Raw genomic sequence first — 16,352 nt, forward strand, 5'->3', positions numbered from 1 at the left:
CTTGACTTGAGAGGAGCCCAGGATGTGGAGGGTGGTCCATGAAGTGGGCTGAGCATCCGCTCTGTTTCATTCCAGGATGAAGATGGGAAGGAACTGTCTGATGAGGACATCCGAGCTGAGGCGGACACCTTTATGTTTGAGGGTGAGGATGTAGGGTGAGGCTAGGGGAGGTTGGGAGGGGCCCCGCTGTCTGAAAATCGTATCATCGCTGTCTTTAGACAGCCTCCATTTGAGCTCCTCTCTGTCTACAGGTCACGACACAACATCCAGTGGGCTCTCGTGGGTGCTCTTCAACTTGGCCAAGTATCCAGAGTACCAGGAGAAGTGCCGGGAAGAGATCCAGGAAGTCATGAAAGGCCGGGAGCTGGAGGAGCTGGAGTGGTCGGTTTGGGGTCGGGCGGGGGGGGGATGGTGGCGACAGGTTGTCTAGAGCTTGCATTTAGTCCTTGCTCTTGCTTGTAATTACTCTTGTTCCTTCTGGGTGTTGTTGAGTGGGGTGGTGTCCAAACAGATGTGTGGGTTCAGGTCTGTTCCACATGTCTCCCCACTCTCCTTGAACCAGCAGCTACCCTGGGCACATTCTTCTCAAGGCAGATTCCAGGAGCACAAAGAGCCACAGTTTAAAACCTCCGCTTGCATTGTAACATTCCATTTGGCTAAAGCAAGTCGCGTGGCCAAGTTTAATATGAATGGGGCAGGACATACATTCCACTTGCCTGAGCAGAAGACACTGCAGAATCAGACGCAAAGCTCACCGGGTGTGTAATTCAAACACAGGTGTGGGGGAAGGGTTGTGAAGAACCGGCAACAATAATCCCGTTTACTTCAGATGTGTGCCACGGAGAGCTGATTCGGGGTGCCTCAGAGAAAACACAGCATTAAATAGCATCGAACAGTGAGAAAGCTCTTTTCTGCTCAGTGTCCACCTTTTAGGTTTTGACATCAAGGAGACACTCCCTCTTGGGTGCTGTTGTATCTCAAACTCCTTGCGAATCTGCCCCTCTTTTTAAAAAAAAAAGATTTTATTTATTTAATTGTCAGAGAAAGAGAGATCACAAGCAGGGAGAGTGGCAGGCAGAGGGAGAAGCAGGCTCACTGCTGAGCAAGCAGCCCCATGTGGGATCTGATGCCAGGACCCTGGGATCATGACCCGAGCCAAAGGCAGAGGCTTAACCCACTGAGCCACCCAGGGATCCCATGGATCTGCCTTTTTTTTTTTTTAAGATTTTTTATTTATTTGACAGAGAGAAATCACAAGAGAGGCAGGCAGAGAGAGAGGAAGGGAAGCAGGCTCTCCGCTGAACAGAGAGCCCGATGCGGGACTCGATCCCAGGATCCTGAGATCACGACCCCAGCCGAAGGCAGCGGCTTAACCCACTGAGCCACCCAGGCGCCCCTGGATCTGCCTTTTTTAATGAAGGGAGAATATGGCTCAGTTTCTGAGGACTGGGTAGGAGATAGTCTTGCTAGAATTTAATGACTCTTCTGTCATAAACACCCCAGCGGTGTTTATGTTATGGGTACTTTTATGCTAGGCATGCTGTTTGCCCTTTATGGTAGCGACATAAAGTTTCTTTGAAAGAGAAAGAAAATGATCCAGATCATGGACCAAGGGTTCTAATTAGTCCAATTTGGGGCCCTGGAGTCCAATGGAAAAAAGTTAATAATAGCATAAGGAGAGAATATATGGGTTTTTAAATACTGAAATTGACCCATACAGCCTGGTAAACTGCTGCTAATAACCCCCCTGTCTATCCTGGCACCACTTCCAGCTGTCCTCTGACTGCCACATAATTCATCAGTTAAAGGGTTAATGCTGGGTGTGCAGAAGCCTGTTGGTGCTGCTCTGAGTGGTTGCGGGTCAGATATTTTGCATGCTAAGGATTAGTGATGTGTGCATGCCTGATTGCAGATGCCGGAAGTTGGGGCAAGTCTGAGATCCTGGACTGGTTTCCTGTGTGGTTGCTCCTGGATGCATGTGTGCACGCATGTGCATGTTTGGGGCAGGGGGTGTTGCTGTGGCCTGGCCCCAAGTCACCCACCATTCCATGTTCCGTGCTCCCCAGGGACGACCTGACTCAGCTGCCCTTCACCACCATGTGCATCAAGGAGAGCCTACGCCAGTTCCCGCCAGTGACCTTGGTCTCCCGCCGCTGCACGGAAGACATCAAGCTTCCAGATGGGCGCATCATCCCTAAAGGTGCCCAGGAGGTCCCTCTGGCTGCTGGGCTGATCTGCTGCCTGGGGGGAGGGGCGCTGCTCATGCCTGCCCCAGGTGCACCCTCCCTGTAGATGGGGCATCTCTCTGGGTGGCTCTTGCTTCTGGGATGAAGGCGGAGACCCAGTTGTGTAGTGGGGAGGCAGAGTTGGGTGAGTCCAGGTGGAAAGGCAAGAGTGGGTGGGGCTGGGTGGGCCCTGTGAGGGGGCAGGTAGGGGATGGATGGTTTCATTCAGTTGCCAGGTATCCCTTGGAGACTAAACCCAAGTGATGCTGGAGTTCTAGAGAGGCTTCATTCCCAGACCCAGGTCTTGAGTACCACCCAGTCTGAGGGAGACACAGCAGGGCCCAGACGTCCCAGTCACATGGGGTCAAGGATGGGCTAAAGGGAAGAACAGGGGCTGGAGTAGCCCAAAATAAGGAGTGATGACTTTATTTGGGGTGAAACGTAGGAAGGGCTGCCTGGAAGAGGCAACATGAGAGGTGAACCCTGGAGGTTGAAAATGAAAGAGAGCATATTTATGGAGCAGAGTCTTGGGGTGCAGAAAGACCTTGAATGCTAGATTGAGACATTTGAACTTGATCTTCAGGATAGTAGGGAGCCAAGGGAAGTATTTGAGCTGAGGAAGAACAATGTCAGATATATGAGTGAGAAAGATCCCTGTGTGGCCAGCATGACAGCTAGAAGAGTGATGGAGACCTTTTAGGGAGCAACAGGGAGAGTGGACACAGCAGCAGAATTTTTCAGAGAAGGATGGGCAGGAAAGGGTAGCAGAGGGCTCGTGGGAACATCATAGCTCCAGGAAGAGCAGGGAAGGAGGAGGTCTTCAGAGAAGGCCATGGTTCCCCTCAGCCCCAATGGCCCCACTGACCACACCCTCCCCATAGGAATTATCTGCCTGGTCAGCATCTATGGGACGCACCACAACCCCACCGTGTGGCCTGACTCCAAGGTGAGCCCGGCACCAATTCTCCCTTCCCTTAGCTTCTTCCTCCTCAGAACGGGTGGTCCTGGGGCAGTGAGGTCTCCCTACCCTGTGCGCCAGGGACCCATATGGCCTGACTGGGTACAGAGCTTGTCACCCTGTAGTCACCCTCCATTGGTTCATTAGGTCCTCAAATATTTACTGAATACCTCCTGTGTGCCAGCCTCTGTACTATGCACTGAAGACAGAAAGTTACTGTCTTTGCCCTCACGGAGCTCACGGTGACATTCAGGGGAAGAAAATAAGCAAAAACTATCTTTGTAGATATTGATAGGTGCACAAAAGAAAGAAAAACTGGAGTGGGGTGGGGGGCACTTCAGCTCAAGTGGTGAAGAAAGACCTTGGGAAGGAAGAGATATTTGAGCTGAGACCTGAGAAGTGTGAAGAGCAGGGAGAAGCCTGTTCCAGGCCGAGGAGACATGACGTGCAAAGGCCCAGTGATTGTAATGAGCCTGGGATGTTTGAACAACAGAAAGAAGAGGGTTTGGCTGGATTGTAGTGAGGTTTTCTCTGTCCAGCTGAAGGATGGGGGCCAAGCTGGGATTGCTGGGCCAGCCCCCCAGACTCACCCTCAGGCTAATCCTGCCTAGGTGTACAATCCCTATCGCTTTGACCCGGACAACCCACAGCAGCGCTCCCCACTGGCCTACGTGCCTTTCTCCGCAGGACCCAGGTAACTCTTCTGTTTTCCCCAATCCAAACCAAGCATAGGAGGAGCACGGAGGCCAGTGGAAGGTCAGGGATGTGCCGGTCAGGAGCAGAGACCGCCTTCCACCCAGATGTGCTTTCTGCCAACCCAGCACCTTCTTCGTGCTTTCAATGTACCAGAACGTCCCCAAATTAGACTCTCCGATAGTAACGCTGGGTATTGAGCACCAACTGTGTGTCAGGCCTTGAACTCTGGGTTTATATGCTCCCAACGACTCTATGATGCCACTGCCCCCATTTTACCGATGAGGGAACTGAGGCTCCAAGGGGGAGGTCGTTTATCCCGGGACTCCCCCCTTCCTGGCTCACACAGCGGCTGAATCTGAGCCCCAACCCCGTCCCCCTTCCTCTAGGAACTGCATTGGACAGAGCTTTGCCATGGCCGAGATGCGCGTGGCCGTGGCGCTGACGCTGCTGCGCTTCCGCCTGAGCGTGGACCGAACGCGCAAGGTGCGTCGGAAGCCCGAGCTCATCCTGCGCACGGAGAATGGCATCTGGCTCAACGTGGAGCCGCTGCCTCCGCGGGCCTGAGCGCCGGCGCCTCCGTGCGGATCCAGGGGGCCCAAGCCCCGCCCGGAGAGGCCCAGGCCCCGCCCCCGAGGGCCCAGGCCCCGCCCCCAAGATGCCGAGGACAGAAACCACGCCCCTCGAAGTTCAGGTTCGGCTCCCCGAGGACCAGGCTCTTCCGCGAAGCCTGAAGGTGCAAGCCACGCCCCTCACGGCAAGGCTCCGCCTCCTGCGGGTCTGGTCCCGCCCCTTGAGGTCCAGGTCGGGTCCCCTGAGTGCTCGTTCGGCTCTCCAGCTTGAGGAAACAGGCTTGCTCAGGTCCCCTTGGGTCCAGACCCCACCCAGAATCCAGAACATTGGGGGCCTTAGGCCCCACCCAGCCATCCGAGGACTTAAGACCCAACACCTAAGGCCCCTGGGATTCAGGACCAGTTCCCTCCCCCACCCCCAACTCGTGGATTCCAGCTGCCTTCTAAGTTGAAGACTTGGGACCTGAAGCTGAAGTTAGAGCCTTGAACCCGGACATCCCCTTCTTGAGGCTCCCAGCTCATTTGGGCGAACTCCTCTGGCATCAGGCAGCGTCCCAGGGCTCCGATGTGTGCTTCAGTTGTTGTTTTGTAAATCTAGACCCTCCCTCGCCTGCCTCTTCCCTCCTCCGTTGCTGAAAGGCCCTTCGCTGAGTGTTCTGATTTTTGTAGAATAAAAGCAAGGGATGCAGATGGCCCCCACTGTTCACCCCCTAGCTCAGCCAGACACTTCCCTTGGGGCCCAGGAAGGAAACGAAGGTCTCTGGGGGGTTGGGAGGCCTATGAGGGAAGCTATGGGCTAGGAGGCTGGGAAGCCATTTGCCCTCAGACATAAACTTAGGCTTTTGGGGACAGTTTGTGCATTCATTTAACTCGTCAACAGACCACGTGTTAATTATTTGTTGGCATTGGGCCAGGAGCACAGCCGGGCCCAATTCCTGCCCTTGGGAGAACAGGGGACAGATGCACAAGTAATTCCACACGTAAGTTTATTTGTAATCCATGACAAGTGCTCCAAAAGAGAGGCCCTTGGTGCTCTGCGAACACGACGGGGTGGGGGGTGGCTCAGGAAGAGCTTCTCGGATGCTGACGTGAGAGTTAAATGCTGAGTGGTGACAAGAGGGACAAGACCATATTAGGCGGGAGGAACAGCATCTGCAAATGTCCCCGGGTGAGAGAGAGCTTGGTATTCTGGAGTAACACACTCCAGCGTGGCTGGATCTGGAGGAGGGGGGCAGAATGGAGGAAGGTTGTCAGGGGCCAACTGCCAGGAACTGTGGGTCACATCTCACAGCAGACCTTATGCTGAGGGCGATAGAGAGCTATAGAGGGTATGTGAGCAGGGTGCAGGACAGGAAATGGTCAGATGTAGGTTGGCAGGGAGGTGACTTGGAAGGGGGGGCACTGGGGACTGGAAATCTAGTGAAGAGGGAGACTGAGGTCTGGACAGGACAGGAGGAGTGACTAGCCACGGGGACTGAGGTGAGGGTGATTCCCGAGTCTTTGGCTGGGGAAGCTGATGACTGTATAGCCCCCATAGAAGATGGGGCAGTGATGATGTCTACAATAATTGTATTAATTCATCAAATATTTACTGAGCATCTGCTGTGAGCCAGGCCGTATTTGTGCCCTTACATAATTGACTTTTGCTCTGGGGGTGGGGGGTGTTAACAGATGACAGATAATAAATAAGCAAATAAATAAGTAAATTCACACAAGGCCTTGGAGGATTTTGACTTTTTATTGTGACAGAAATAGAGAGTCATGGGAGGGTTCTGAGCAGAGTGACAGATTTGTCATTTGGTCTTTATAGTATTCTTTTGGCTGCTAAGTGGAAAACCAAGGGTTGGACTAGGGAGACCAGATGGGGTGACTGCAATCCCCATTGAGAGAACTGGTAAGTGCTATGAAAAAATTGAACTGGGAAAGTGTTGGGGGTATTCAGTAATGCCGGTAAGGGGAGAGGTTGCTAGATCGTCAGTGAAACCCTCCCTGAGAAAGGGCCATTTCAACAAAGACTTCAGATAGGAGAGGGCAGGAGCCATGTGGATATTTAGGGGAAGAATGTTTGAGGTAAAGAGAAACAGTGCAAAGGCCCTGAGGTAGGACAGGCTTGGGGTGTTTAGGGGACATTGAGGAGATCCGTGTGGTTGGAGGAGGAGCATGGAAAGAGATGAGGGCAGGCAGGGGATGGGAGCAGGTCACACAGAGCCTTGGAGTCCATTGACTTTTATTGTGACAGAAATAGGGAGCTATGAAGGGTTCTGGAGAGAGGAGGAACAAAGTTTGTCATACAGTCTTTGGTTGCTATGTTGAATAGAGACTGTAAAGTGAAGATGGGACTAGGGAGAGCAGATGGGGTGACCAGATTTGTCCAGGTGAGAGAGGACAATGTCTCCAAGCAAGCTGGGGGCTGTAGAGTGAAGACAGGTGCTTGGATTCTGATCTGGTTGCTTTATGAAGGTAGAGCTGGCAGATTTGCTGATACTTTGAATGAGGGGCTCAGGAGAAAGGGAGGCCCCCGGGTTTGGGTCTGAGCACCTGGAAAGATAGAAGTGACAGCTTGAGAGGGAGAACGCTTAATAGAGTAAGGGTTTTTTTTTGGGGGGGGAGGAGGGGCTGAGATCAGCATGTCAGTTGAGGCCAGGGGGAGTTGGAGATGTCAAGTGTGCAGTTGGATAGGCAGGTCTTGAATTCAGGAGGGAGTTCCGGGCTGGGCATACACATTTGGGATACCTCAACACTTAGATGATTGTTTATAAAGCCCCAAGACTGGTGCGATCCCCGTGTGTGTGTGTGTGTGTGTGTGTGTGTGTGTGTGTGTGTGTCTATGCGCTCCCGTGTGCACCCTTGTGCACACAAGATGGAGGGGTTTCAGGACCAAGCCCTGGGTGTCTCCGAAGTTGATATAACGATAACGAGATTTAAAGCTGGTTGAGTGCTTCCTTTGTGCCCTCCAAATATTCGCATGTAATTCTCACGGGTACTGTTTTTATGAGATGGGTACTGTCATTATCTCCTTTAATGGAGCTGAAAATGAAGTTCCCTAGAGGGAGATGATTCACCCCAGGTCCGATAATGGTGTCCTCCTAGCGTGGCCACAGCGGGGTGGCTTGTTCCTCAGGCTTCTAGTGCTGGTCTGGGTCCCTAGCCTCAGTTTGCTTATAAGGGGCTGTCGGCAGGCGTGGGTGGGTGGGGGCGTGTAGAGGTGTGATGCTGGAGGCCACAGCGGTGTGTGTCCTGCGGCGCCCTCGGGTGGCGTGTGCTGGGATCGTCGGGCGGAATCCCCCGTCTGAGGCCACTCATCCTCCAGCAAAAAAAAGTTGGTCTTGGAGGCGACATATGTGGGTTCAAACCCCAGCTCTGCCCCTCTCTAGCGGTGGCCTTGGGCACGTGACTGACCCCTTCTGCACCTGGTTCTCCTTTGCCAAGTGGATTTTTTCCATCATACTTCTCATGCATATTAACTTTCCGCTAAGGTAGGTGATGGTGGGTGAATGAAGAAGAGAGGAGGGGAGGCATGGGGCTCGTGGATCCCTGGGAGCTGCTGCATCTGCGTGTCCAGTTCTTCAAACACGCAGGCCTGGGCCATTCCCTGGTTGCTGTGGGTCTTCCTCGTCTCCTGAGTGTGTCGCAGGCTCCCTCTGCTGGATAGTTGGGGAACAGCAGGCTCTGCAGCGTCCGGTCTCCATTAGTCCATATGAGGGTGTGTGCGCGTGACTGCACGTTTGGGTATGTGCACATGTGTGTGAGTAAATGTGTGGATGTGTGCACGAGAGTGACCATATGTGCATGTGAGTGTGTGTACATGTGCAAGTGTGGAGTGTGGGTGCATTGTGTGAGTACTTGTGTGCATAAGATTGTGCGTGTGCACACGTGTTTGTGAGCATATATGTATCAGTGATGTATCTATGAGTGTGTGTGTGACAGTTTATGGGTGTATTGGGAAGAGAAGAGGGAGAACCCCACTCACTGTAAGTGTCTACATCAGGCCACTGTCCAAACTCCACCCAGTTGGTGCAGGTAGGACATTCTGGAGAAATAACGCCCTTAGCAACAGCCCCGAGTAATGACTGGTGGGTGCCTGTTCACTGCTGTGTCCCAGAGGTCCCCAGAGGGACTGAGCCCCAGGTGCCCCAAGTGGGAACTTCTTTGATAAAGCCCCATTTCCCTGCTGCCTTCTCTTCTCTGTCTTATTCCATCATTCCTACTGGCATCTTCTGGGGTCACTTCCCAAAAAAACAACTTGCAGTTGAGTTCCTGTCTCAGAATACAATTTTTGTACTTGTACTTGAATCCTTGCATTATAGTCTACTCCTGGGAAAATGAAACCAAGACACAGAAGTCACTCCTCCAATCCCCACAAGCCTATTACTATGCCTTTTTTAAACCAAGGAACCTGAGGCTTAGAGAGGGCAAGTCACTTGCCCAAGGTCACACAGCTGGAGAGTGGCAAAGGTAGGCTGTGAACATTGGCCATCTGACCCTAGCACCTGCTCCCTGGAGAGCTTCCTCCTTGCTAAGGACCAAGGGAGTGAAGTAGGAGGAGGGGACATTCACAACCAGTAAGATCCCTGATTTGTGCACCAGAGACACCCACGTCTCCTGGATGGGGCTCGTGTCCTCGTTCTGTTATAAAATAAGGGAAATAGTGATAAACACATTCTTGGTACTGACTGTGAGCCTGGGAGGGTAGTTGTAAGTACTTTATTCATTTGTCTCCTCTCTCTCCAAATATTACATTGGCTTGAGGTAAAAAAAATATGCAAGTGTAGAAATTGAATCATGCTTTTGTTTATGCAAGTATAGACATTTATTTATTTTTTAAAAAGATTTTATTTATTTATTTGACAGACAGAGATCACAAGTAGGCAGAGAGGCAGGCAGAGGGGGAGGGGGAAGCAGGCTCCCTGCCGAGCAGAGAGCCTGATGCAGGGCTGGATCCCAGGACCCTGAGATCATGACCTGAGCCAAAGGCAGAGGCTTTAACCCACTGAGCCACCCAGGCGCCCCAAGTGTAGACATTTATAAAGGAAATTCTCCCACAGTGGTCTCTGCTCCCTACTCCCAGCCCAGCAGTTTGGGATGATTTTTATTTTTTTTTTCCAGTTTGAAAACAATTGCATATGTGAACATTTTTCAAGGTACATACAAACATTTTTGCACATATAACCATTTTTTTAAAGGACTGCCAATGTCGGGAAATGTGTTTGTTCTAGTTAGTTGTTACTGTATAATGAACTGCCAGGAAGTTTGTTGACTTAACGGGGCAAACTTTAGTTTGCTCGCTATGATTTGGGCAGAAAACTGGGGCAGATTTCTCTGCTCTACGTGGCATCAGCTGGGACAGCTTTTTTGAGGCTGGAAGATCCACATCCGAGACGGCTCAGTCTTGTGGCAATTTGGTGCTCTGGGGTCCTTAGTTCCTCTCAACCTGGGGCCTCTCCATGGGGTTGCCTGGGCTTCCTCTTAACATGGGCAGCTGAGTCCAAGTGGGTGTGTTTTAAAGGGATGAGAAGGAAGTCGCAAGTCTTTTTTTTTTTTTTTTAAAGATTTTATTTACTTATTTGACAGAGAGGGACAGCGAGAGAGGGAACACAAGCAGGGGGCGTGGGAGAGGGAGAAGCAGGCCTTCTGCCAAGCAGGGAGCAGGATGTGAAGCTCTATTCTAGCACCCCGGGATCATGACCTGAGCCAAAAACGGACACTTAACCGACTGAGCCACCCAGGCGCCCCAGGAAGTCGCAAGTCTTCCTACAACCTAGATTCACAAGTTCCCAGAGTCATAGAGGACAGCCTGGGTTCAAGGAGAAAGGAATGATACTTTACCTCTGTATCAGTCAGGGTTTTCCAGAGAAATAGACCCAATAGCCTTGAACTCTCTCTGCCACTTACTCATTATCTATCATCCATCTATCTGTCAATCTGTCTATCATCTACCTACCTATCCATCCATCTATGTATTATCTGTCCATCTTCGTCCTATCTAGCCATCCATCTATCTACAACTATCATCTATCTATATACTGTGTATTTATCTTAAGATTTATATGTGATATAAAGATTATATATATAAAGGGGCACCTGGGTGGCTCAGTGGGTTAGGCCTCTGCCTTCGGCTCAGGTCATGATCCCAGGGTCCTGGGATGGAGCCCCGCATTGGGTTCTCTGCTCAGCGGGGAGCCCGCTTCCCCCTCTCTACCTGCTTGTGATCTCTGTCAAATGAATAAATCAAATCTTAAAAAAAAAAAAAAGAAAAAGACCTCAACTAGAATTAAAAAAAAAAAGATTGTATATAAATTTCTATCTTAAGATTTAATTTCTCTTAAGATAAAAATATACACACATATATACATGTAAAGATTTCTCTTAAGGCGTTGGCTCGTGTGACGGGGGGGCTGGCCAGTCTGAAATCTGTAGGCTAGCAGACCACTAGGCTGAAAGCTCAGGAGCGGTTGCTGTGGTCTCAGGGCAGAATTTCTACTCTGGGAAACCTCAATGTTTGCTCTTAAGACCTTTCACCTGGCTGCATGAGACCCATTTACATGGATGTGGTGTGATTTATCCCTTCACTTAAAGCCAGTTGCTTGTAGGTGTTAACTCCATGTATGAAACACCTTCACAGCAACACCTAATAAGTGTTTAAGTGAACAGAGGGTACTGTCGCCTAGTCTAGCTGACACAAAAAACTAATCCTCACTGCCTCTCAAGGGGAGGGTTAGCAAAGAGTTCATTGCTGCCATCTGTAATCTACTACTTGGGGGCAAATGCTCTCTTTTTAGGACACTACACTTCCCAAGGGTCGCTTCTCCTAGTCTCTCTTCTGTGGCTTGGGGTGTTGGTGGTGGTCAGGCTAGTTTCTGGGAGCAATCACCCCCCAATGATCAGGGAGGGAGAGAGGAGAAGGGAGAGGAGCAGGAGACTGGGGAAGGAGGAAGAGGAGGGGCAGGCAGGGGAGGAGGGGGAGGAGAGGGGAGTGGAAAGAGATGGGGAGGGACAGGAGGGGAGAGGAGGGAGAGAGTGGAGGAGGAGGAGGAGGAGGAGGGACAGGTGGGGGAGGAGGAGAAGGAGGGGCAGGAGAGGGAGGAGGGAGGGTGTCAGTGAGTACAGTGCCTAAGAAAATCCCCTTGGGGTTGTTCCCAGCTCTTGAGTTTTCCTCTAGGTTTGCTGCCTCCTCAACCAGTTCATTTGGCCCAGGCAGCTCTGCTTGCTGGTTTTACCCTCAACATGACTTTAGGAGCCTGCCTGTTTTGACTTCTTGATTCTGTAGACTGAAACCCCAAAGCCACCTTTTGGGCTGAAGGGTCAGATTTTCCTAGCCAGGGCTGGTTCCTGCTGCTCCCACTGCCCTGATTGCAGGGGCCCCAGCAGCCCTGGTTGTCTCAGCACGTCTGAGGACAAAAGCAAGAATGAACGTGTGCAAGACAAACGTGCACGCCCCACCCTGTGCTAGGTCTTTATAGTCCTGGCCTGACTTCAGGGGGTGGTCCTTATTCACTGCCCACTCCTTCCCATCATTCAGGTTTCTGCTCAAAGTCACCTCTACAGGGCAGCCCTCCCTGACTGCCCCTCTGAAGATTCCCCCTTGGTCACTTGCTAGCATGTCTTGCTCTGTTAATTTCCTTCATTACCACCACCGTCTGACTTGGTCTTATTTCCTGTTGGCTTCTCCCATCAGACGTGAGCACCACCATCCAGACACATCAGTCTTGTTCATCCCAGGTCGCGGGTCCTAGCACCATGCCTAGGTACAGACAGGGTGCTCAAGTACAGTTTGTTGTTGGAGAATGAACTACCTGGGAGGTATAAGTCCCCTTTTCCATTTTACAAAGGAGGACACGAAGCTCAGAGAGGGCAAGCGACCTGACCAAGGTCACACAGCCAGCGAGGAGTAGGGCTGGGATCTGAACTCAGTTGTGCTGAATCCAGAAGTGTTCCTTCCCAACGGCCAAGGAAAGGGAAAGAGGGACCCCGGCCACCAGGCAGCCTGCATGCTTGCTCTAGGGAGACCCCAGGCTGACTCCTGGGATGTGCGACACAAAAGAAAACCTGCTTATCTGTTTTGTGCACCAACTAAGGGCTGCCCCCCTCCACCCTGTGCCAAATCCTTTTAGTATTTTAATGATAAAAATGATAGCAGCTCAGCGAGGGAGAGAGAATCTGAGACAAGTAGCAAGTTAGAAGGGTAAAGACTCCCATTCTACTTCCTCCAATTCCACTTCAATGTGTATGGAAACATGTGCACACACAGACCCCTAGGCACCCCCATAAGTTGTACATGTAGATGAAACCATTTTTTACATATCATTTAGAGTTGTACTTTCTCCTGTCCTCTCTGCCTGTGCCTGTTAGAATGCTTACAGTCCTCTATGAGGTTTGATTATGCCCATTTTAGAGACGTGAAGACTGAGGCTCAGAGGGGTGACAGGCTGTACCTGAGTCACAGAGTGACTGCCACCTCTGATCTGACACATGCTTGTCCACTGCCTGGCTGTGAGTGGGGATAGAAGGACCCCTAGAGATGGATCAGCCTCTACCTCTCAGTGTGTGGCTGGCTGCCTTCCCTCCAACACTCGCTGGGCAGCATTCTGTAAGCCAGGCTTGTGTGACTTGGCAGCTGGGACATTTCTTATTGGATGAGAAATGGACACTCCAGCCTCCTCTGATTCAAGCAAAGTCCCCACTGGAAGCTTTCTGCCTCCCATACTGGGTCTCTTACTCCCTTTCTGCCTCCTGTCACCTGATCCAGGAAGTGAGGAGTCCCTAATGGATGGATTCTGTCCTTCCAGGGCCACAGAGGCTTTGGGGGTCTGTTGGCCCTCTACTGCCCATAACTGGCATGACACAACCTCTCCCACACGCTACTGGGGACTAGTTTCAGACCAGTCCAGATTCAAGGAGAAGGGAAATAAATTCCCCCCCTTGCTGGGGACAATGGCAAAAGAAAATTACAGCCACTACATTTGTGGGTCTGGGTTAGAGCCCGAGATTCTGCACTTCTTTTTCTTCTTTCTTTTCTCCTCCTCCTCCCCCTCCCCCTCTCCCTCTCTCCTCCTCCCCTCTCCCTCTCCCCCTTTCTCCTCCTCCTTCTTCTTCTTCGAAGATTTTATTTATTTATTTGACTAAGAGAGACACAGCGAGAGAGGGAACACAAGCAGGGGGAGTGGGAGAGGGAGAAGAAGGCTTCTCGCTGAGCAGGGAGCCTGATGCAGGGCTCAATCCCAGCACCCCAGGATCTCGACCTGAGCCGAAGGCAGACTATCAACAACTGAGCCACCCAGGTGCCCCCGGTATGCTATTGTAAATGAGATTTTAAAAAAATAATTCAAATGATTTTTTAAAATGATTTTATCTTTTTAAATGATTTATTTATTTATTTATTTGTGTGCGTGTGGATGCAAGAATGAGAGAGAGCGCACAAGCAGGGAAAGGGGCAGAGGGAAAGGGAGAAGGATACCTCTCGCTGAGCAGGGTGCTGGATGCGGGGCTCGATCCCAAGACCCTGGGATCACAACCCAAGCCATCCTGCGATCACGACCTGAACCATAGGCATACACTTAACGACTGAGTCGAGATTCTGCATTTCTAAGATGCTGCTGGTAATGCCAGTGCTCATTTTGAGCGGTCAGTTCTTAGAGCTCATGGCTACAAAAGCCCCTTTCTTCCCTGAATAGTTAATGAGCACCCACTAAGTGCCTGGCTTCACCTTAACCTGCGCTGTCCGGTGGGGTTAGAGCACCTCCCCGGTCCGTTCTTTCCTCCTCTTTCTTCCTGCTCCTCCTCAGACCCCTCCAGCCGCAGAGCAGGAGGAATATCCAGGGCAGTGTACCTCAGCTTGCAGAGGGGATCCAGCGGCCACTTGTGGCTGGATCAGGCGGGGCTGGAGCGCATGTGTGGGTCCAGGAGAGGAAGCGCATCTCCCTAGCGTCCTGTCACTGCGGGACAAATGTGGATTCTAGTTGTCTTGCCCAGCAGGTCCACCCTTCAAACTCACCCTCAGCTTGGAGCCTGACGTGCGGAGACCTCAGGAGGGGCTGAGACCACCTCTCGGGGAAATTCAAGGGAAATTCAGGACAGGATCTGGATACGATGTGCCCCCTCTCAGGCCCTCATTTGGCAACCCATTTCCCAGATGGTAAGTGATGAGGGAGCAGGAGGCTGACTGAGGACAAAGCAAAAGCTGGCACCTTGCACCCCCTCTCCACCCGCTCCCCTGGGTAATCTGTGTAGCATTCCTCAGGCACCCTGACCGCCATAAACGAGAAACAAATAGCTAACTTGCCTGCAAGACAGGAATCTCCCAACTATCTTGACGTTAATGGCTTGCCAAAAGACCACAGTGCTCAAGACCTCCGGGATACTCCCAGCACCTTGCAGGCCCTCTTTAGCATATGAAAACTCCATTGAAACCTCCCTTCCCCTCACCTTCCTCCAACCGCAGGGTACAGAACCTGCCATCCCTCACAACCCCGGGCAGCCGCTCTTTCTGCCCACGGGTCCTGTCCCCGTGCTTTAATAAACCACCATTTTGCACCAAAGATGTCTCAAGAATTCTTTCTTGGTCATCGGCTCCGGACCTCAGCGCACCGAACCTCACCTAGGTTCTAGAACTTCATCAGTACGACTGAGCCCAAGGGAGCTGGCACAGCTCACAGTCACAGCCAGGACGGGGCAGAACTCCACGTAGAGGAAGCTCTGCTTCCTCGGTCTGGCCCCACCATCTCCTGACCCCCGCAGCCTTACCTCCTCACCCCCAGGTGCCCCCTTCTGACTGGGCCCCTGACCCCCTGAATCTGATGCAGGTAATCCCCAGCCAGGCTGGTTCCTTTGTTCCTGCCCCAGCAGCCGTGTCTCAGCCCAGGCCCTGGGCTGCTTGGAGGCTGGACTTGAACTTCTGCCAGGGTGTGCGGTCTGGAGGCCAGGGGCTTCCTGATTCTGTGCTGACTCACCCTCCTGACTCACGCATACGGAGGGGAGCCCCAGATAAGTTTTGGGCCTGATCTCGTTCCCCTGACACCTCAACTCTCAAGTTCAAGTTTTTACCTGCTGCACCCCAGCTTTGAAAGGGCAGGGGTGGCTGTTAACTTGGGCGCCCAGAGTCCCTTTTGCCCATCCCCCAACTCACCCCCACGTGGGACGGGCTGAGTTCTGAGGATCCAGCACCCCGCCATGTGATCCTGGCCTGGTTTCTCTGTGTATCCCGCTGGCTCTGTCCTCAGGTCTTGGGTGGCTGCCAGGTGGGGGGGTGGCAGACCGGCATGCTGCCATTGGCTGACCCAGCCAAGCCCAGCCTCCCTCAGTTCAGAGGTCAGGGTCGGGGACAAAGACCTTCCTGGAAGAGGGGAGGTGGAGCTTGTGTGGAATCAGTGTCTGTGGACGAAGATGACCGACTGGAGTGGGCAGGGCTGAGAGTGTTCTGGTGGCGAGGAGGGGGGCAGGGCGGGGCACTGCCCTAGGCAGAAGTGACTCGGGAATCCGGCTGGCTAGGGGATGGTGGTTTCCTTGTAAGGGGATCTCCTGGCAACCTCCCACTGATTGCGTTCGGGTGTTTTTTCTTAAGTCTCTCTCTCTTTTTCTTCTCCCTCCTTCACCCCAGTCTCTCCCTCTTCCTCTGCCTCTTCCTCTGGAATTCTCCTGATCCTCCTCCCCCTTTGCCCCCAACCCCAAATGTTTGCCCTGTTCCCAGTGCTCACTTTCTCCGTGCCGCTCCCTGCCCCTCCCATCCTGTCCCTGTCCCTGTCCCTCCCATCCTGGACCCTCTCCTTCTGTTTGTGAGCAGTCCGGGGAGCTCACCTTTCTGCCCCATTCCTGGGTCTTAGGAACTCACCCTCTGTTTCCTCTGCTCCAGGATGTCACAGCTGAGCCTGTCCTGGCTGGGGCTGGGGCAGCTGGCAGCCTCCCCGTGGC

General features: G+C 52.3%; 2 protein-coding genes and 1 long non-coding RNA gene across 6 annotated transcripts in view; 2 read left to right on the forward strand and 1 right to left on the reverse strand.

Moving 5' to 3' along the window:
- Positions 1–6,118, forward strand: part of LOC123933231 (ultra-long-chain fatty acid omega-hydroxylase) — a 52,898-nt gene extending 46,780 nt beyond the window's left edge. For all 3 annotated transcript variants that reach the window (XM_045992301.1, XM_045992303.1, XM_045992302.1), the window contains exons 10-15: positions 76–142; positions 252–381; positions 2,067–2,200; positions 3,107–3,171; positions 3,795–3,877; positions 4,266–6,118. In XM_045992301.1, coding sequence (XP_045848257.1) covers positions 76–142; positions 252–381; positions 2,067–2,200; positions 3,107–3,171; positions 3,795–3,877; positions 4,266–4,443 — 657 coding nt within the window. In that variant the 3' untranslated portion in view covers positions 4,444–6,118. The remainder of the gene's footprint in view (positions 1–75; positions 143–251; positions 382–2,066; positions 2,201–3,106; positions 3,172–3,794; positions 3,878–4,265) is intronic.
- Positions 6,119–13,913: 7,795 nt separating this feature from the next.
- On the reverse strand, positions 13,914–16,352 carry LOC123932271. The gene is made up of 3 exons (XR_006816409.1): positions 16,273–16,352; positions 15,571–15,777; positions 13,914–14,380 (listed from the first exon to the last, which is right to left on the reverse strand). It is a non-coding gene; the product is annotated as an uncharacterized LOC123932271 (long non-coding RNA).
- The window catches only part of LOC123932269 (cytochrome P450 4F3), a 49,186-nt gene continuing 48,633 nt past the window's right edge, over positions 15,800–16,352 (forward strand). For both annotated transcript variants that reach the window (XM_045990038.1, XM_045990039.1), the window contains exon 1: positions 15,800–15,949. In XM_045990038.1, the coding sequence (XP_045845994.1) occupies positions 15,936–15,949 (14 nt within the window). In that variant the 5' untranslated portion in view covers positions 15,800–15,935. The remainder of the gene's footprint in view (positions 15,950–16,352) is intronic.

Source organism: Meles meles, chromosome 20 (assembly GCF_922984935.1).
Source record: "Meles meles chromosome 20, mMelMel3.1 paternal haplotype, whole genome shotgun sequence".
Taxonomy (NCBI): domain Eukaryota; kingdom Metazoa; phylum Chordata; class Mammalia; order Carnivora; family Mustelidae; genus Meles; species Meles meles.